General features: G+C 45.1%; 1 protein-coding gene across 2 annotated transcripts in view; it reads right to left on the reverse strand.

Annotated features, from left to right (window-relative positions):
• The window catches only part of LOC147905200 (magnesium transporter, putative (DUF803)), a 39,070-nt gene that overhangs the window by 15,632 nt on the left and 1,180 nt on the right, over positions 1-22,258 (reverse strand). For both annotated transcript variants that reach the window (XM_087397148.1, XM_087397157.1), the window contains exons 3-4: positions 5,159-5,288; positions 1,257-1,345 (exon numbers count right to left, since the gene is read on the reverse strand). In XM_087397148.1, coding sequence (XP_087253274.1) covers positions 1,257-1,345; positions 5,159-5,288 — 219 coding nt within the window. The remainder of the gene's footprint in view (positions 1-1,256; positions 1,346-5,158; positions 5,289-22,258) is intronic.

The following is a 22,258-nucleotide window of genomic DNA, read 5'->3' on the forward strand; positions in this document are numbered from 1 at the left end:
CCGTAGAAATGCCCCAAAAAGTTTGAACAAGGCTATTAGGTTTCCCCATATCTATGATGATTCCGTAGCAAAGCCTAAAGCCCCAATTGAAAGTCATGCCTTCAAGCTGATCACGATAAAAAACCTACTTTCAAACGAAGGTTAAATTTTAAACCTCCTCGTTCTTGAAAACTACAAAAGGGCATTGCTGTTGAGAAGCATCTATTAACTCCTAACCACTTTAGAAATGCAATGAAGGATCGGCTGTCTTAAACATTCAAACATAGCCGCAAATTGCCCTAATCAACCATAGGGAAATAAAAACCCTTTTTATAAGGGTAAACAACCAATGAAGCAAGCTCATAGTGTACACATCTTGCAAATTTCGTAACATTCTCAATGTAAGGAAGTGGATGAGGATGAAGAGCATGCTTGCTTCATTACCCCAGCCATGTGAAAGTCCACATTGGCCCCCATGGTTTGGTTAGGATGCATGATATTCTTAACGGAAAGAGAGTTCGAGTAATAATGGATGACAATGTCACTCATAATTTCTTGAATTACTCAAATGCAAGTTACCAAAGAGTCCCAGTGCACATAAATATGTAGTCTCATTGGCATTTGGAACACGATGGTTAATACTGTAAATTTGAATAATGATACTCTTAGTTTCCAAATTATGCATCTTGTCAAGACGGATGTAGTCTTGGGAAGGGTATGGCTCTATGGATTAGGCCATACCCTACAAAGGACTTATTTAAATAACTTCAAGACTTTTGACAAGGATAGACAGTTGATCCATTTTTATGGTGAGCATGGGATTCATGAGATTTCTCTCATTAGTTGTATGTAGCTAGAGCACTTGGTCAAACATGTTGATGCCAAGGTATTCCTTTGTGATGTTTTCTTTATTGCTAAACTTCTTTGCATTTAGTTGAAAAGGAAAATGAGAAGGCTCCTTGTTACTGTATGAGTTTGATTTTTTCCTAAAAACCTTCCTAATGGTCTACCTCATATGATAGAGTTAGTCAAGTGAAGTTCCTTTCATGATGGTCCCTCGATCATTGGAACAAATAGAAAGGGACCCTACCCTATTCGTGCTCCTCGTCTTGAAAGAAATGTACGTTTCCCCTTTCAATGGCTTAACAAAAAATGCAAGGAAACTCTTCATAGAATTATAGGTTCTCTTGACAAGCAATACATTTAGAACAATCTAAACCAACCTAGCTTTTTCTAGTAATTGTTTTCTAAAGATTGGCTATGTATTTGATACCTACAAAGAGAAGAACTGCCCAAAGGAAAAACCAAATTAGACGCAACAAATGTATATTTGAAGTCCTCTGTTCCTCTCCAGCCATCCCAACACCTGAAAAGCACAAAAACATACACAATTTGGCAACATTGATGTCACATGATAATCAATAGAAAAGAGAAGACAAGCATCTGTCACTACATTGCATATCAAACTCATACAGAAACATGCAAAGAACCAATGAAAGGCACAAATAAGTTCAGCGTCGGCATTAAGAAATCTAATGGGTTTATATCTCAAGGCTACAAGGACCTTAAGCTACATCCTCTGAGTATACACAAAATGTCAAGACTGTGACCACATGCCATTAGATCTTCTGGTATCCCAGTAGTATTATGTCCTAATCTAAGCTAGCAGGTCCCACAATCGTAAGCCTTTAACTCCAGGTTTACATAGGTCGCATGTCAGGTGATATTGGATTGAGACAGTGCAATGTAAAGCATGTATCTGATACAACAAGCTGCCAAATGGCTGTGGGAATGGATCCCCGACCTGCTCTGATACCACTGTAGGCTATGGCAAGCAATGGAAGCTCAAAATGAAGGAGAGAAGACAAAAACGAGATGCTGTAATGAATTGCTGCAAAACTGAGTGGAGGACCCTAGGGCTAGTGCCCTAACTGGACTAACTGTCGTACATGGTACATTTACTAACTGACCTACATATGGAGGGTTATGACACTCTTCAAGTATTTATTTTGTATAACACACATGCAGTGTTGCATCCAAAGGTATGCATGGCACCTTATGCCCTTCACTATCATTCAATGTTGTTAAAATCTTCCTATAGTCTGAATCATCTTTATAACTTCCTTTCATCTTTCCAAATCATTTTGTGGTGGCAGAAATGGTTTTCACGCGACATCATCTAGAGAGTGCATCAGCCATCACATTATCTTTCCCTTTATGTGTTACATCTGAAAACTGAAGGCCGACAAAACATATGCCCCATATGATTTTCTTCAACTATCTGCTATTTTAAGAAATCCTTTACATTTCCGCATACAAACCATATGGAATACAAAATATAGTTTTATGAATGTCTTCTGAAGCAATCGTATCCTCTTTTTAAGATCTATCCGTCTAAACTTAGATGTTCCATTAAGACAGTCTAGTACATCATTGATACAAGATATGGAAAACCTTCTTGATAGTAATCTCGTTTAAGGCTCTATAGTCAACACGCATTCTCGAAGAGCCATCATTCTTAGCTGAAACTAATATTAGTGAGTAGAAGAGTGAACCACTAGGTCTTATCAGCCCATTCCAAATGATTCCTGAACTTGCCTTTGAATCTCTTTTTGCTAGGCCTTACTCACTCAATAAAGTGGTTGGTCAAGAAGTGAACTACATGGAATGAAATCAATCTTGAGATTTTCAGGCTTCTAGGAAGAAAGAGATATCAGAGAATTAGGGTCAACTCTGTTTGTAAGCCCCCAAATGAGGAGAGGATGAGGAGTGACACCTGTAGCATAATAGGGGAGCATGGAGGGAGATGGGAAGCACCCAGGCTGTCACATGGACACCATGCAGACATGCTTCGTGGGGTTACTTTTGACCCACCCTTTAGGGAGGATCTATAATTGTATAGAAAGCCACAGTGTTGACCATTCATTGGACCACACATGGGCCCTAATTGCAGGCTGCACATAGGGCTTGAAGTCTGGCTTATTGACTACAGAAGAAGTCCAGTGCTTGGGCTGTGGAGCTGGGCAAAGACCCAGCAAATAGGCACAGGTAAGGAGGGCTTTTATAAACCCTATAAGCCTCTTAGTCCTGGTCTGGTCAGCAAACAGACCAGCCTAGTTGGCCAGCAGAATACGCTGGTCGGGCTGTATAGCAGACTGCCAGATCGGCAGACCTGCAGACTGGTTGGCAAAAAAGGCCCCCAGTCGGCAGTTTTAAGGGCATTCCAGCCTCTATATAAAGCCCCCATTGTGGGGGGCATATGCAATCAGAAAGAGCCATCTGCAGGCTGTGTTCCAGCCCTCCAGAAGTGTAAAGCAGACACTAGAGGAGGCAGCACACGGTAGCAGCAGCAGGGCAGTAGATCCAGCATCTGTTTCAGCCTCCAGAAATGCATCAGAGCATTAGAGAAGGTGGAGACTAAGGTAGAAGGAGGTTGTATCAGAGGCACCAGCAGCAACAGCAGCAGTAGCAGCCCTTAGCCTGTGTGGAGAACTCATCTATTGAGCAGACCATCTCTTATCAGAAAAGGTGCTGGCTGGTAAAGAGTTTTGGGCTCCTTCCATAGCCAATGAAGTCCTCATCAGAGGCAATCAGTAGAAGGAGACAGCAGCAGATTAGGGCAACAGTCTGACCTCAGATCCAGCACTAGGGGGCCACATCTTGCTGTCCAAGTAGTGTGGTTTGTGAGTGTACCATTTTGTAATACATTTTCGTCCTCTCTTGGACATTATTATTCAAGTATTGGTTGTCCTGTCTATTCCAGATTTGAGCATGGTTTAAATTTACATGTATTGTGTGCATGTCCCGAGTAGGATCTAGAGTTCTCAGGTATGATCTCGTGGGCCATTCCTTATCCATTGCGTGTTCTCACATGGTACCAAAGGCTAGGACTTGAGTTAGACGTAACGTTCAGATATTGCTCCAACAAAAGAATCAGGTAAAACGTTCAACAATCATTCATCATGCTGTCCTAGGAAAACCGCTTCTCTTCTAGGTGAGCATGTCTGATTAGGAAGAGAATCAGGAAACACTCATGCTATCCTAAGAAAACCCCTTCTCTTCTAGGTGAGTTTATCTTCATTTCGTTGACTTTTAAGGTTCTTTTTTAACATGACCTTTGTGTTTTCCCAAACACAAAAATTCTTTTTCTCAAACATAAAGGTTTAAATTGACTTGAACATGACTTACCAAACAAGGTACTATGTTACTGAAAATTCCCACTTTGATAACGATGTATTTACCTTTTGACCAAACAACTAGGGCATGTGCCATACAATCCAAAATTAATAAGGTCTGGCAACGTCACAGATAACCCAAGAGAACATTGACCTCATCGACCAAGGCCCAGTCTGACCATTAAGTCGACATGGTCCACATAATCCTAAGAAAGAACGCAGAGCTTGCCAACCACAAATGAGATCTCATGTGGCTGGTCACAAAAAGCACCACTGGCATCGGTGCCTTGAGATGAATCAAGATGAATTCCCATAAATGCATGCATCTTAACATTGTCCACGTGCAACCCCTCACATGCCTCATCCTAACACACTCAACTATCCAGGTATTTCAGTCCTACTTTGAATGCTCTTTCTGATTCAGCTTTCTTTTCAATAGCTTTCCGACCTGTCCTAGCTAGTGGCCTAGGCTTAAGTATTTACCAGACTGCAGTGACAAGACGTGCTCCTGTTTCAAAGAATCACAAGGTAGCTATAAGCCCAGCAAATCTATGAGGGCTCAAAGGACGAGATGGGGGAAAGGATAAAACACTCCCAGATCTCAAAAGAGCTCGCCCTCTCATGGGAACCTTACACGAAGTAGTATTAGTGTGAGGGAAGGAATAAGTTCTGTGCTTGAGACATAGAGGATGTGGGATAACAAAGAGATATTTGTCAGAATTCTGGACCAACCAAACTTATTTAATAAAAACTACTAGTACAACATAGACGATTTTTTCACCAACATAAGTCCTATTACGTTCAACATAGTAAGCAGTATACTCTACTAAAATTCAAGAAAATGCAAGACTGAGTAGTTTCCAACTTTTATTCGTAGAGACCGTTCTGTTGTGATTTGGATATACTTAAAGCTTGAGCCCTGTTATGAGTCTTGAAGCCTCCTAAAATCCTCCTCAAGACACAAAAAGCCTGATTGTATGTAATGCTATCTATCACATGCTTACCGATTGTTCCCACGCCAGCTAAAGATACACCCAGCCAATCAAGAGAATTCATTGTTTCATGCAAATAGAAGTGAGAGAAGACTGCCAATATTGCCAGACCACACCCTGAGACTGGTTGTACAACGGAAACCTGCCCAGAAATAAGCAAACAACATCAACCGTAACCTTTAGAGACAAGCCCATGTGAGTAAACTTACCAGAAACATATATCTCACGCAACCAACATATTGAGCAACAATAAGAAAAAATGAACCTGTCTTCAAATGAACCAGAAAGAATATATAGATATAAATGTGTGTGTGTGAAGACTTCACCAAAAAATAAGTCTGTGTGTGTGTGTAGAGAGAGAGAAAGAAAGAAGATGTATTAACGTCTTCAGGAGGCCTCATGGACCTATGAGACAAAGTACAATCACCAAGAGTAAACCATACAAGCCACTGTAGGTTAGAGCAAAGGGCTTGCTAAGGCCCTTTGCAGGTACTAAGTACTAAGCTAAAAACAAAGTAGTACTCAAACAAAAATCAAACACATAACCCGGTGCCAGGGTGGCTCTCCTATGAACTGCAACAATATCTTATATCTGTGTCTACCGAGTCGTCTCTCTCGGCACGGAGGGGGGGGGGGGGGGGGGGGTCTCTGTAATCGCAGGCCAAGTTGATAGTGACCCCTCGGAATATGGCTGTGATGGGCTGGACCTCCATGATGCGTGCCCTAGTCCGTCTCTGCACCTCTGGCTGTGTCTGTCCACATCGCCGTCTCATCCCGTTGGTTAACTCAATCCTCATGTCATCTATCTCCTCCTCAACTCCGCTATGTCCAAGGGCATACTTAAAAGCGTAAATTCTGTAACATGTCACTAGGCTTCATCTAGGTGCCAATGCCTCTTCCTGCTCTCTGATGCGATGCAGCAAGGTCTCTCTATGTCGTCGCATCTCTATCAAATAGAGACCAACACAGACTTGGTCCTGGAAATGAATCAGCCGAGAGAGAGGTCCGAACCCGTGTCCCTCCTGAAATAAGCAATGGTATCGTCTTCAGATCTCATAGTATATGGGGCAAGTACACAAGAAGTGCTCCTCTATCTCCACCTCCTCCAAGGTGCGTAGTCTACAGATCCGTTGCTCTCTTGGTTCACCAATGGCTCTCCTTGTCTCAATCCTCAACTGATGGGATGAGACCCGCATCTGTGCAATGGCAATCCTCAAGGCATGCAAGACTTGACTATCCTCTAAGTATTGGGGTCAGATAATCACCGATGCACTGCCTGCAACTTGGCATATGCACACGTGCCCTCACAGACACGAACAAAGTTAGATGGCAAGGCTGTCAAATGCATTTTTATTGGGTACAGCTCAGAAAGCAAGGGCTACAAGCTCTACCAGCCCCGTACGGGTAAAGTTTTTGCTAGTAGAGATGTTGTTTTTTATGAGTCATCATCCATGCCTTTGCTGGACTGTCAAAAACAGCCCACAGTTGATGCATCAGGTATTTTTGACAGCTTGATGTCTTTATCTCAGTCAGACCCACATGATGATGCTACATCTGAGGTTCCTCCTCCTCCTAATGGTCATTTACAGCCAGTTGAGCAGTCTGAAAAAAATCAGCAAAATTTACAGCCTGATATGCCTCAGACTGATCAGGATGTTATGCACAAGGCAATTGACCAAGAGAGAGCTGAAATTCAGGAGCCCAAAATACTTCCCCGTTGGCTGTTTGACACTCTCAAAGACAGCAAACAAGATGCTCCTCTACCAGCCCGTACTAGAAAGAAAGAAAGAAAGAAAGAAATTGTATTAAAGTCTTCGGGAGACCGTGAAGGTCTATGAGACTAAAGATAACTAGTACAATGAGCATAACGGTGGCGGTCTCAAAACGGTCCGGCCAACCGTTTTCTTCAAAAAAGTTATGAAGGACGGTGTGTCTAGTCCTGGTGCAAAAAATGTGTATCTATCTCCAGATGATACAAAAAATGGCACAAAAAAATGGAGCAGAAGGGGGGAGATACAAATATATATATATGCCTGTGGTGATCGTCAGAGGCCAATCATAGAGGGCCCGTCAAATGGGAGGTCGAAAAAACCCTGCGATGGATGATTGGCCTCTGACGTCACGCTGCCTAATCGAGCTCGGTCGTCGGGGGCAGCGAGAGGCCCTATGTTGAAGAACGAGAGGAGGTCGAAAAAACCCTGCGATGGATAATTGGCCTCTAATCGAGCTCGGTCGTCGGGGGCAGCGAGAGGCCCTATGTTGAAGAACGAGAGCGACGGTGACCCCGGTAGGGCATGCTGAGAGCATAGAAGGGATGTCATGGACCCGGATGTGTGAGTCTGTCCGCTGGCGTAGCTGTCGTGGCTCTGGCTCTCGCTCACGTCCGCGTCGTCAGCTAGACTGAGGAGAGATACCCTGTGACTGGAAGAAATCAGTGATGGGTCGCTGAGTGTCCTCACGCTGTGTGGGCTGCGCATAATGTCGTGCCCGGAGAGATGCATCTCAGTGGCGGGTCATCTCATGTAAGAAAGCGGCTAGGCACCGTTGGTCCGAGAACTGCAGCATGCGTGTGAGGGGGCCGAATCCATCGCGGAATAGGCAGTGGTACCGGCCTCGGATGGCACAATAGATAGGGCATCTGAAAGCAAAGTGCTCCTCCGACTCGATCTCCTACAGGTCGCAAAGTGGGCAGATGCGGCCCTCTCATGGGATACCCTCTGCGCGTCCACTCTCGATCCGTAATCGGTGTGACGAAACCCTAAACTGGCCAAGTGAAATCCGGAGCGCATGCGGTAGATGAATCTGTGTATAGCCCGGGGGCGTGATGAAACCCTCCTGTGAGATCTGGAGGCAGTGTCGGCGATAGCAATCGAGCTTCATAGGAAGCTCGGGATGAAGAAACCAAGTCCTCCAGGTGTGAAGCTGGAGCAGGTCCTCTCGGATGATCTGGTTGACCTCCTCGTCAGTGGGGGAGAAAGGGGATGGTGGAGCGTCGAGGCTATACTGAAAAGGAGGCAACCGGTCCATGTCGAGGCCCAGTCGGGTGAACCAACTGGAAAGGCGTCCATACCAACATCGCTGGTCCCCATCAGCGGATAAGGCCATAGAGGAGCTGCCAGAAAAGAACATGCTAATTTGGTTGCTTCTACATTGGTTGCTACAGCATGCAATGAAGAGCCACTATGCCATAAGGATGCCTTTGAAAATTATTGTTGGTTGCAGGCCGTGCAAGCTGAATTAGTATGTGGGTAAACAACGTCAAACGAAAAGCTGATGGTTTAGTGGACCATTACAAAGCCCGCCGTCTTGTTGCAAAGGGTTATGCACAAAGGATTGATTGTTATTGCCCTTGCTGCCCCATCAGCCTTGGCATTAAGACAGCATTTCTTCATGGGCACTTCCAAGAGGAAGTCTATGTTACCCAACCTCCTAGCTTTGAGGTTGAAGGTTCTGAAGGAAAGGTATGCGGTTGAAGAAAGTCTTTAATGGATTATAACAGGGACCCCGGGCTTGGTATGCAAGGATACATGCTCATTTACTAAGTCTTGGCTACACTTTACATCCACACGAGTGGGACACATTTGCTAATTTTATACTTTATGTGGATGACATGCTTGTTACTCGGACCCATGCTGAGCATTTTGCAGCATTTAAGATTGCCATGCAGAAGTCATTTGCTATGTCAGATCTTGGTCCTTTGCATTATTGTCTGGTCATTCAATTTGCTAGCAGTGAGGAGGGTATTTTGATGTCACAATCCAAGTACATTGGACAGCTTTTGCAACGTTTTCAGTTTGAGGATTGCAAGCCAATATCCACACTATTCAAGCCTGGTTTTCATTTCTCATCTGATGATGACAATGGTGACTCTCTATCAACAGGAAAATAGTTGTTTGATATATTTTTATTTTTATTTTTCAAAGAAAGGAACCTTCTATTGATGCTTGAAAGATTTCATACAAGACAGCAGCCCCGAAGGTGCTGAGTATGGAAAAAAACCGAAAAAGGCTGAAGAAAAACCGGCCTCTGTTCCTGAGAAACCCTAGCTCACTGCCTAGGGGATCTCTAGAACTGGGGCTAACAGCCAAGTGGGGGGACTATATAACCAGCGAATCCCTCGTGGAGTTATGATGTAGAAAACACCTACAGTCCAAGCCTTGCAGAAACGAGCACGTCTCTCGATAGTCGCCCTGGAGCCTGGAGTCCCGCGCTCCCAGGTAGACCGTAGTGTGTAGATGATATCCTGCCATATGGCAACTAGAGTAGTCGCGCGTGGAACCAGGTGCTCACCCATCACAATACTGCAGCAACCACTCAAATGTTCCAAGCCGTGATGCTGGCTACTACCTCCCAAACACTGTCCTCCTTAGGAGGAGGAGGAGCTACATTGTCAGGGGGGATTGCCTCGTGGAGTGCAATCCTCTGGATGCTCTGACCCTGTATCCGGTAGGCTGGGGAGATCTCATCAATCTGAAACCAAGTCCTCTCTCTGTCAACCAAGCCACCGTTCCCCAGGTGTAGTCTCTATGAAGACTCTGCATACGTGTCATGATCCTGAGGGCTCCCATCCAGATCCTCGCTATGCTACGACAACTCCACAAGCAATGCGGCATAGTCTCCAAGACACCATCGGAGCAACAATGGCACTACCTATCCACTCGCATCTGCTCCAACCACGGTCCAATGGACAAGCCTCCGCGGGTGGCCAGCCAGAAGAAGAGTAAGAGATCTTCCTTGGCCGCAAGCTGAACCACAACCGCATCCAAAATCTGGAGCGCACATCTCGGGGCACTCTCTAAGTCACCCAATGTCTCTCCCTCGAAGGGGTCCACCTCGACGAGTCCATCAGAAGCCTCCTGCCAATCCGTGTGGTGTAGGAAAAGAAGGGCACCTCATCCACCTGCTCAGCTAGGCCGCCCCTGGAGGGCCAGAACCACTCTCCCGGATCCCACTGGACCTCCCTCAAGGGTCTACCCTCCCACAGCCAAAGGCGCCATAGTCACAAGAAACGTTTCGAAACGTAGAAACCTGAAACATTTCAAAACGTTTCAAAAAAAGTAAATTTTTTTTGAAACTCCTGGTTGTACTCTCTAGTGCCAAAAATGCCTATAAAATATGCTAAGGAACAGAAAGGAGACTGAAATAGCAGAGAACAAGGAATAATTGTATTGCTTGAGTGTCTGTAGTGTAGTTGTAGTGTGTCATTCATACAATTGGGCCTCTCTTATATAGAGAGTGAAGAGTCACGCATGAAAAGGTGTGTACTCCAAAGTGTATGTGCATGAAGAGGTGTGTACCCCTTGTGAAGGGTGTGACCCTTGATGAGAGGGTACATTACAATAGGAGTGTCTCTTCAATAGAGTGTCTCTTGTGAAGGGTTGTGCCTCATAGGAAGTGTCCCGTCGAAAGGGCATACCCTTCCACAAGTGTCCATTCATCAAACAATCCATAAGTCTAGAAATAGAGAAAGGAATACGTCACAGATCGTGACATCCCCTCCCACTCAAAATAAGACCCTGGTGGAGATAATGAACTGATGTAGAAAATATCACTGTAAATTCTGAAAATACTGCTGTAAATATCAAGGTACTGCTGTAAGTCTTCATCAGATTGCCAAGTAGCGTCGGAGTCGTCTAGATCTCGCCAAAGAACAAGGAATTCTGTGATAAGTCAATGTCGAGTCTCTCGCTGTCGATGGTCCAGAATACGCTCAGGAATCAGGAGAACATAATCGTCTTCGATTTCTGGAACATAATCACCTGCAGGAGGAATTGCTTCATCGCCTGGAATATACGTCTTTAGCCAAGAAATATGAAATGTCGGATGGATTTTACCCCATGATGGTTGTAATTCCAATTTATAACTTAAAGGTGAATTTTTCTTGATGATCCGGAAAGGTCCATAGTATCTTGGTCGCAACTTAGGAAACACAGACTTAACTGTATTATAGCGATGTGGGGCTACAAATAATAGCACCATGTCACCAGTGTCAAATTCTAGGTGACGTCTATGTTTGTTGGCAGAGCGTTGATACCGCTCTTGCGCTTTTCGCATATGATCCCTGACTTGGAGTAGAATCTCTTGCATTTCTTGAACCAGTTGATCAGCTAGGGCCACTCGATGTTGAAGTCCAAAATTCGTTGGTACAATCAGAGTGTGTCCATAAGCTGCTTGAAATGGAGTCATGCTAATGGCACTATGAAAAGAGTTATTATAAGCAAACTCAAGGAGTGGTAGATACTCTTCCCAAGCTGCTAGGCGTGACTGAATATAATGTCAAAGCATTTCTTCCATAACTTGGTTGACTCTTTCAGTCTGGCCGTCTGATTCTGGGTGGTAGGCTGAACTGAACAGTAGAGTTGTACCCAAAGATTCGAACAGTGAGATCCAAAAGTGACTGGTAAACTTAGGATCTCTGTCGGATATGATATTCTTGGGCAATCCATGGTGTCGGAAAATGTGTTGTATGAAGAGTTTGGCTATGTCTGGAGCCTGTGCACTGCTTTTGCAAGCAACAAAGTGTGCCATTTTGGACAATCGACCAACAATTATCATAATCTGAGTGTTACCTCGGGAGGATCGTGGTAGTGTTGTAATGAAATCCATGGAAATACTTTCCCACCTTTCAGTTGGAACTGGAAGAGGTTGAAGAAGTCCTGTTGAAAGTCGTCGGCTTGCTTTCATTTGTTGACAAGATAAGCAAGATGTAACCATTTTGATGACGTCGCTTCTCATCTGAGGCCAGTAGTATGTTGCACTGAGTAACCTCTAAGTCTTGTTGATGCCTGGATGGGCAGCATAAGCAACTACATGATGCTCTTTTAACAAAAGACGTCGAACCTCCTTGTCATGTGGTACACAGACGCGATCTTGATAATATAGAAGGTCGTCCGTATAAGAATAAGATGAGAAAATCTTCTGTTCGGAAGTCGAAGGTTGATCTTTTGAAAGAACTTGTATTGTTGTGCCGAAGTCTTTATCATTGAAATACTTCCCTTTGAATGAATTCGGAACATCCATAGATAATGTAGAGATTACCATAGCTAATGCTAGAGTTAACCTGCTGAGAGCAATTGCAACTACATTGCGTAGTCCTGGAATGTACTCAATGGTCATGTGAAAGTTGGCCAGAAACTCAACCTAGTGTGCTTGTCGAGCGTTCATGACCGGCTGAGTAAAGATATACTTTAGAGAGTGATGGTCTGTCTTGACCACTGAGTCGGCTCCCATGAGATAATGTTTCCAAGAGCGATAAGCATGTACAATGGCAAGAAACTCCTAATCATAAACCGGGTATCGGGTTTGAATATCAGAATGTTTATGGCTATCAAAAGCAATAACTTTGTCTTCTTGCATCAAGACTACTCCTGTAGCGACATCGGAACGTCGGTCATGACCTCAAATGGAAGGTTTGGGTCAGCAATAGCCATAACTGGTGTGGTAGTGAGTGCTTGCTTGAGTTGTTGGAAACTATACTCTGTTTCGGGAAGCCACTGAAAAACTGATGTGCTTTTCAATAATTCAAACATAGGAGCTGCGATTTCGGAAAACTGATAGACCTTTGTATGGTAGAAGTTTGCCAATCCGAGAAAAGAGCGGACATCATGAACATTCTTAGGAGTAGGCCAGTTTCGGATTACCTCGACCTTCTTGGGATCCACAAAGATGCCTTGAGCGGAAATAACATGTCCCAAATATTCGAGTTGGGTCTTGAAGAACTCACTCTTCTCCATGTTGATGTAGAGAGAATTTGCGCAGAGAACTTCAAAAACTTGGTGAAGATGTTGTTTGTGCTCATGTAGGGATCTGCTGAAAACGAGGATATCATCGACATAAATGATGACGAACTTATCAAGGAAAGGCCTGAAGACGTCGTTCATAAGTGTCATGAATGTGGCCGGGGCATTGTTTAACCCAAAAGGCAAGACCAAACATTCATAGTGTCCATACTTTGTTCGAAAAGCTGTCTTGTACTCATCGCCTTCTCGTATGCGAATTTGATGATAACCTGAACGAAGATCAATCTTCGAGAATTGTGTTGCATGTAGAAGTTGATCGAAGAGGTCATCGATGTGAGGCAATGGATACTTGTTTTTGATAGTGAGCTTGTTGAGGGCTCGGTAGTCGATGCAGAGGCGCATTGACTTATTCTTTTTTTCCACAAGTAGTACAGGAGATCCGAAAGGGCTGCGACTGGGCCGAATGTGACCTTTGTCGAGTAGTTCGGTCACCTGTCTTTGGATTTCTTCATTTTGAGTGTAAGAAACCCGATAAGGAGGTTTCAACCGTGGATTACTGCCAGGAATAAGTTCGATTGGGTGATCCACTGGTCGTCGAGATGGTAACTGCTTTGGCAATTCCTGTGGAAAAATATCCAAGTAGGGCTAGAAAAAAGGTTGGTTGAGGTATTCAGGAGGATCCTTTGTTGGTGTCTCCTCTACTGCCATAACCAACAGAAGTGAAGTCTTTACTTGACGTTTACGAACCCACTTCTTTACTTGTAGGGCAGAGGCAACTGGGGTTGAAGGAGAGTCCCTAGAACCAATTAGCTCAATAAGTTTTCCCTGGTGGACAAACTGGATAGTATGGCTGCGAAAACTGATTGATGGATCATAGTCGTAGAGCCACTGTTGTCCAAGTATGACATCGTACCCAGAAAGAGGCATGATGTCGAAGTTCAACTTGTCCGTATAATGTTGGATGCGAAAAGACAAGTTTTTGATTCTGGTGTTGCACAAGAAGGTAGTTCCATTTGCGAGTTCAATCTAATAGTCCATGAGACTAGGACTTGTAGTCAACCGAAGTTTGTCGACCATAGAACTAGCTAGGAAGTTATGAGAGCAGCCACTGTCGATGAGGATAGTGACCGTTGTTCCACGAATCGATCCTTGAACACAAAGTACTTGAGTGGCCAGGGACGGTTCGGGGTTGCTGGCAAGGCTCAGGTGGATGGTATTTGCCATTCGAACAGCTTTGCCTTTCTTGTCTTGTGCTAGGGTAGCATCTTCTTTTTGGGAAGTGCTAGGTTCCATATTGGAATTTTGCTTTGGTTGCTTGGGACAATCAAACCATCTATGGTCGCATGTACAGATGGTACAAAGTCCTTTTATGCTAGAGTTGTTCTTCTTGTCAGTGGCCGCACCTTTATGTTGGGGATGTCGGTGATGACTTTGTGAAGAATAAGAGGCACGATCCTTGAAGGAGTGCTTCTGTTGGAATCCAGCATACGATTTCTGAGACTTCTGGGAATCTTGAGACTGTCGCTGACCTTGATTACCGGAGTTTTTTCGAAACCTGGTGTTATCTTGAGGACGAGCACCTTTGGCCATAGTAGAGTTCTGTGTGCGATTAGCACTCTGCTTCCCTGTGTTTTGGAAATCTGTAATGCGCTCTGCGTAAGCAATAGCGCCAGCCGTGGTGGTGATGTTAGCTTTAACGACATCAATGCGTAACGAGGGATTTAGGCCTGAGATGAAAGCATGAAGGCGATCATCCTCAGTTAAACCATCAATCTCCAGCACCAATGTGGTGAGCTGAGAGATGTAGGAAGACAGGGAGCCTATTTGCTCCAACTGTCGGAGTTTTGATCGTGCTTGGAAGTCCGCATTGGCAAGTATGAACTGCTTACGGAGCACGTGTTCAAAACGTTCCCATGTTGACACACTTTTGTCGTCCTTTAAGCGTCTTTGCCACCATAGAAAAGCTGTATCCTTGAGGAGGGAGGCTGCCAAGGCGATCTTTTTGCCTTCAGTGAGGTCAACAGTATCAAAATACATGCGCATTTTTACAAGCCATTGGTCAACTATTCGGCGATTGCGTTGACCAGTGTAGGCTTCCGAAAGTTTGATGTCAAGTCTTTTAGTTTTGGAAGCTTGAAGTAAACGATAGAGGGCACGTAGTTCAGTGTTTTCTACCTCAGGTGGGAATGAATCCGCATAGTCATCTGGTTGCGTCACGTCATCCTCTGTATGGGTGGTACTGCGAGAATCTTTAAGTTGTTGAACTTTCTGGACCAAGTCGGAGATGTTGTCCTGAAGCTCGAAAATTTGAAGTTGTAGTAGTGTTTCGCCTTGTACGTTGACTTCAGGGGTCTTTTTTGGACTTGAGTCTTTGATCTCTGGAGAGGCTGCACGCGAGCGTTGCGACATATCTGAGGTCCCCGTGAGAAAAGCACGAACCTGCGCTCTAGTTTGTACCATTCCTGGAAGAGGATTCAGGCTGCTCCCTGAGGTTGCTCATGTTGGAGGGGGCAGGTGAGGCAGGATGGAACCACCCGTGGAAATCTGGTAAAGGAGGTCCTGTCTGAGGTAACACTGGTGATGCCGAAAGGGGTGTTACTGCTCGTGAGAGTACAGGAGTAGGTTGAAAGGAGATGCTATCGGAAATGGAGGACATCCAAGAGAAGGAGTGCCTTCAAAGTGTAAATACTGTCTTGGAGGATAAGGAGATGCTATCGGAAATGGAGGATAAGGAGATGCTATCGGAAATGGAGATGCTATCGGAAATGGAGGATATCCAAGAGAAGGAGTGCCTTCAAAGTGTAAACACCGTCTTGGGGAAGTTACAACCTGTATAGGAGGATATCTGGGAGCTGAAGGAGGTGGAGAGTACCCTGGAGATGCCGAAGGTGAGGGGTAAAATTCTCTCCAAAGATGGACAGCAAACTCTTGAGGAATATCGGGTTCTGGGTATCTTCGTGTCTCGTGGAACACAACCTGGACTTTGCTGAGGAAGTAATGTAACTGAGGTGCCTCACGCAGAAGATATAGGATGTGGTCCAAATCACTAGGAGGGCACGTGACACAGAAGACCCAAGATGCCAAAGCTCCGAAATGGGCTGGTTGTGCAATCTGAACACGATATTGTGTGGTAGATAATGCCTCAGGTGTCCTGCCGGGTGAATTACCAGGGGTTTCCATGCTTTAAGGGAGCGTCTTTCAGTTGCTGAAATTTGATAATGACAAGAGAATCCTTAGAAGTAGAATGGAAAGAATCCACCTGGAATTGATTTAATCTGCCAATTTGTTGCATAGAAAAGGCCTGCAGATTTCTATCCGGAGGTCCATGTTGCAGTGGGTTGCGAGGAGCAGATCGGGGCCTGGCTGGTCCGGATTGGAAAACAGGAACAGGGCACATTTAACAGGCTGTCTGCATCGCGATAGGAGGGCTGAACCGCTGCTGAACTGGCAGGAAAAGGTGGCGAAACAAGGGGGGGGGGCAGGCTGTCAATGGCAAAACAGGTTGATGGCGAAACCAGGCTGCAGGCTGTCACTGGCGAAACCAGGCTGCAGGCTGTCACTGGCGAAACCAGGCTGCAGGCGTCCAAGGCTGATTTGCGACCGAAATGGCAGGCTGATGCTGAATCTAGTGCTGCAGGCTGGCGAGGCTATCGCTGATCTGGCGCTGCAAGCAGGGAACGAGGGCCGAAAGACTGGCGAGGATAGGGCAGCAAACCGGCGAGGGGCAGGGGCTGCATATGGCGAGGGGGCAGGGCAGCAAACCGGCAAGGGCGGATGGGCTGCTTATGGCGAGGAAAGAGGGCAGTTCCTGCGTGACCAGATTCCGTACGATCAAGGGAGGCGAGCCTGCGTGACAAATCCGTACAGGCGTCAAATGGTGTGTCCCTTTTTCGTTTGTGGCTGCCTAGGGTGGGTGGTTGCCCAAAAAATTAAAGGGTGCGTTTATTTAACCCTTGGGTATCTAGGGTAGATCCAAGGTTTGGCGCTGGGTTTTTCTTTTTAACCCCTCTAGGTACCCTTTTTATAAGTGCTTGGTGCCAAAAGGTACCCTTTTTATAAGTGCGTGACAAATCCGTACGGGCGTCAAATGGTGCGTCCCTTTTTCGTTTGTGGCTGCCTAGGGTGGGTGATTGCCCAAAAAATTAAAGGGTGGGTTTCTTTAACCCTTGGGTATCTAGGGTAGACCCAAGGTTTGGGGCTGAGTTTTTCTTTTTAACCCCTCTAGGTACCCTTTTTATAAGTGCTTGGTGCCAAAAGGTGTGCCTATTCGAAGGGGTGTGACCCTTGGAATAGGTGCACCTTGTCATGAAGGGGTGTGTCCCTGTTTTTAAAAGGGGTGTCCCCACATGAATAGGTGTGACATTTTTGCCACGATGGGGTGTGTCCCTTGGGTGAGGAGTCAAGACTCTTCATCAAAAGGTGTGTCCGATGGTGGAAAAGGTGCGTCCCTTGGTTTTGGGACAGCCCAAGCACATGAAAAGACACGATTTTTGTCGTGTCCATTCACATCAACTCGTGATGTGTGGGAGATGGAGAGGCCATTGATGACTTTAGGCAGGGTTGGCGCTAAAAATTTTTACGCTCATCCTCTCCATCTCTTCCATGCACAATGTGCACGGATGTCCTAGCGGAAAAAGATGTATCAGATAGGCGCTAGAAGGTGGGGGGCATTTCCTACAGGCAGGAGCGAAATTTGCTCTGATACCAGTGTAAGAAATCCTAGATTTACTATATTTAGAAATGTGCTAAGGAACAGAAAGGAGACTGAGATAGCAGAGAACAAGGAATAATTGTATTGCTTGAGTGTCTGTAGTGTAGCTGTAGTGTGTCATCCATACAATTGGGCCTCTCTTATATAGAGAGTGAAGAGTCACACATGAAAAGGTGTGTACTCCAAAGTGTATGTGCATGAAGAGGTGTGTACCCCTTGTGAAGGGTGTGACCCTTGATGAGAGGGTACATTAGGAGAGTGTCTCTTGTGAAGGGTTGTGCCTCATAGGAAGTGTCCCGTCGAAAGGGCATACCCTTCCACAAGTGTCCATTCATCAAACAATCCATAAGTCTAGAAATAGAGAAAGGAATACGTCACAGATCGTGACACGCGAGGTATGCAAAAACGATGTCTTCCACATACGCTTTTTGAGATTGCTCTTGCAAATCTGTCGTGAATGGGCTGAATCATTGGCTCTCTCACGATTGGGAGAGTTGTGGAAGAAATAGATGTCCATAGGCTGTGTGCTTTCGCTCGGTTTCTATGCGCTTGGAAATCGAGATACCCTAAGAAGGGTAGGCAATGAGAAGACTTGACGATTTCAGCAAGAGATATGAGGATGGCTTGCTTCTGCCCTAGAATTTATCATGCTAGTCTATTGATACGACTGGCTCTGTGGGGAAGCGTGAGAGTGGGCTGGTTAGGGAAAGAATTCGCTCTAGGTTCTCGAGGATGAGATTCCTACCCTAGAGAACTAGTTAGGGTGCAGTTGAGAAATTGAAGGGGAGAGAGGGCGTTCATAAGCCCAGAGGGCAGCTTGTCTAGTAGATTCGGGCCTCAGGAACAAGGGCGATGAGATTGGGGCAGGCGCTTAGCTTTGGAAGGAGTGCGGCAGAATTTAGCGAGTTTTGGCTGATTTTGGCTGGCTGGATAAAAGCGGGACAAGATCCATGAAAAGCAAGACTTTTTTTGTCAAAAAGCAGGTTGCTTTTTTGTTTTTCTCTAGCAAGGAAATCACTTGCTCTAAATCAAGCATTCACCTAGCTTTTGATGGCCCTTCTTGGCTATTTTTATACCCGGGATTCCTCTCTCTCTCTCACTTCAGCACTTCAGCACATGAAGGCAAATTTCCCACCCTCTTTTCGTCTGAGATCAGCCTACCAGATTCCGCCATCTTTCTTGCTGTCCTCTACCCATCTTCTTCCTTGATTCCACGCAGCACCTGATTCTCTCTTGCTCGCGTGAGGAGCACGAGTTTGGATGCAGCTGCTTTTCTTCTAGTCCCTCTCTTGTGCAACTTGTTTCCCAGCCATGGAAGGACATCAAAGTAACTAGACACCTTCACTTAATTACTGTTTTATCGAGATGGAGGACGAGGCTACATCGAAGATTATTCCTCGTAGACGTCATGACCTGCTATGAGAGATGGATTCCTTGATGGATGAACTCCAGGCAGCTCTTCACTACTTTAAAACCCCTCAATACCAGAAATATATTGAAGAAGGCTCGTGTTATTCTAAATGTAGATAGCTTGTTTTAGAGTCACATCATTGAGTTCTCTAGGCAAGAGGAGAACCTCCTAGGAGACTTCAACACAGACACGCGGAGTAGACAGGTGTACCTATAGAATTTGAATCTGACCCCCTCAAAATACTAGAGGTACTTGATTGGGACCCCTAGCCTTTGTGTCACGTGTACACCACTTTAGAGACCCCCCGATCGACGCCAATCCCACTCAACTATTCTTATTCGGCATTCATCATCTCGGCTAGTGCACCGGACACATGCCCGATCCCCCTACCACCATCCACATCCAAATACACTTTGATCATGCCCTCAATGTGGTCTATGAGAGCCACTTGTCTCGTGAGCTATCGACCTCCCTTGGAGATGATGTAGGCCTCGCCCAAGCAAACACCCTGGTCCCCTGCTTTGTCTCGGTACTATGGTCATGCAGGAGGCAAACCGTGGCATACGACATGATTGAACATATGTGCTAGAATCAAAGCCAAGACCTCCTGCCCATGTGTGAAGTAGTCCCTCATGGTCCTCAGCTCTTTTGTTGTAGTGCAACCAGAACATTCCATGTGGTAAACAAGGTGGATGTGGTAGGACTAGGCAAGGACATATCAAATGGTGCCTGGCCTAGACCATCATAGAGCAACATGGTGTGTGTCTACCAGATCGCTGAGCCCGTGATGGGGATGGGTGGCTTCCCTTCTTATAGAAGCCCCGAAGCAATGGTGAGGTCCTCTCCCCAAAAACAATGCATCACCTCGTCAAGCCCATGTGAGAGGAAACCCTGCCTCTTACGGCACGTAAGACGGCGTGAGAACCATGGGTTCTGGGGCATCTTCTTGGCTAGGGGGCGTGATGTGGGTCAAGTCGAGCATGGGAATGATCTGGAGGCAGCATCTTGAACCACTAATACTCCATGGATACTAGAAACTACCATGCACTCATGATTGGCCCCACACTGGCCAAGATCTACACATGTACTAGAGAGAGATCATAACTTTCACAGAGACTTAGGGACAATGCACTTTGGGACAGGCTGGGTTCCAAAGACAGCACTCTACTCTAAATCACATCTTCACTTTACGGGCCTTCATCGAGGAGGCAAGATTGAGATTGCAGAAAGTCTACAATACTTTTTTGACTTTCGGAAGACTTCTAACCCAGTTCCACAATCTTGTATGATCGGGAGAATTTAGGAGATGCAAATCCCAAGAGTCAAGATCTAGGTTAGTCAAGAGTACAAGCCCCATGTAGCATGCCTGACTAGATTGAGAGTGATGCAAGGACTGTTGGATGCAGATAGTGTGAGCATGTCGGATGCTAAGCGTGATTGTTGCACGTATTACATGAAAAAGAAGTACAGCTTTGTTGCTGAGGCACAAGTGCATATGCAAGGCACCCAAAAACTCTAAAATGAGCCATGGTAGGCTTCTTATCAAGCCAAGTTTCATAAGGAGTAATTTTCTGCAAAGCCCTTGTTGGGCATTAAGCACATAAGCTGCACTGTGCACACATAATGGCCTCCAACCAGAACGACTTTGACCTTTCACCATGCATCTTGTCATCCCTATGAGAGTGTTTTTTCTCTCACCCGCACCATTTTGCTGAGATGTAAGACACAGTACCTTAATGAATAATGTATTTGTCTACCATACATGCATAAAAGTCCTTTGACATATACTCCCCCCGTATGAAGAGTACCACCTGACACATTTTCAGCCATCGAGAAAATATCAAAATTGCATAAAAACATCAGATTTTTCTTTCATTGGACATACCCATGCGAATCTGGAGTAATTGTCAATCAAAGTCACAACTAGAGCATTCCCAATAGATGGTGTCCGCATGGAACCACATACATCATTATGTACTAGCTGTAATTTGCTGACAGCTCTTACTGATCCATCTTTTGGAAATGATGCTCATTGCACTTCACCCAAAATGCACCCCTCACATATATATCTAATAGGGGCCTGAAGCTAAGGGAACATCGACACCATACCTTGCCTTTTCAGATACAGCAAACTATTAAAGGTCGAATGACTAAAGCTGGCGTGCCATAGTTCCACATCTGTCATAGCATGTGTTATAGTAACTGAACATGCACTATGTTGCAATATCTCATCTCTGTTAAGCCTATAAAGGTCATGGCCTAATGTACCTGAAGCAATGATGGGCACCATCACTCACGTCATGATCCGTCCATCTGTCATCAACAGATTTCATGACCATGCCTGCCCTTACAATGGCTGAAACTGACAACAAGTTCTCTAATCCAGGCACATATAAAATATCAGAGTGTGATTGTCCCACCATTTGCTGCAATGAACACAATCTTACCAAATCCATTCTCTGGGTAAGAGGATTTCTTTGCACGTGTAATAGTTCCTCCTTGAGAAGCATCCCTAAGAGGGACAAACAAGTCATGCTGTGAAGTGATGTGCTTGCCAGCACCAATATCAAAATACCAGACATGTGAAGCTAAAACTGAAAGGAATAAATCATGAATAGAAGAACACATCAGATGATTGTACCCCTGGAACTCCTAGGAGTGCACAGGCTTTCCATGAAATAGCAGAGCATAGATAGCTGCAATTAGCTTGTACCGCCAGCTCTAAACTTCAGAAAACAAAAAGTAAGAATTTGCTGACTAAATGCCACGCACAACAAGAGATATGGGGGGAAGAGAGCTTCTAGCAAATCTTTAGAAAGATGCAAACGTGGTGAAAACATATCTGAAGAAGCAACTTGTAGAAGAGTTGGGACACTGCGCCAAGGGGCATGTTCCACCACTAGCAGCAGAGCATTGACCCAGACTATAAGCTAAGATTCTTTGTTGAGGAAGCTTGCCTCTGTTGAAGCTACAAAATGCATTAATAGTCAGTTGCATTCACAGTAGAAACAGAACAGCATGTCACGTCATTACTGTCACACAAGGAAATTTAAGGCAAGAGCCCTCTCCTGCACTGCAAAGCTCCTGTAGATTGCTATCTAGAGCAACTCCTTAAATCTAAGTGGATGAAGAAACTAATGAAGCTTGTCTTTAAAAAATGACCAAAAATTTTGGTCATTTTTCAAATGAATATCGATTTAACTATCTTTGAAAATTAAAAATAGAGACAGCACTTGTCACGAGACCTTTCA

Source organism: Dipteris shenzhenensis, chromosome 2 (genome assembly GCF_047967505.1).
Source record: "Dipteris shenzhenensis isolate YYH24624 ecotype China chromosome 2, Dip_SZ_1.0, whole genome shotgun sequence".
Lineage (NCBI taxonomy): Eukaryota > Viridiplantae > Streptophyta > Polypodiopsida > Gleicheniales > Dipteridaceae > Dipteris > Dipteris shenzhenensis.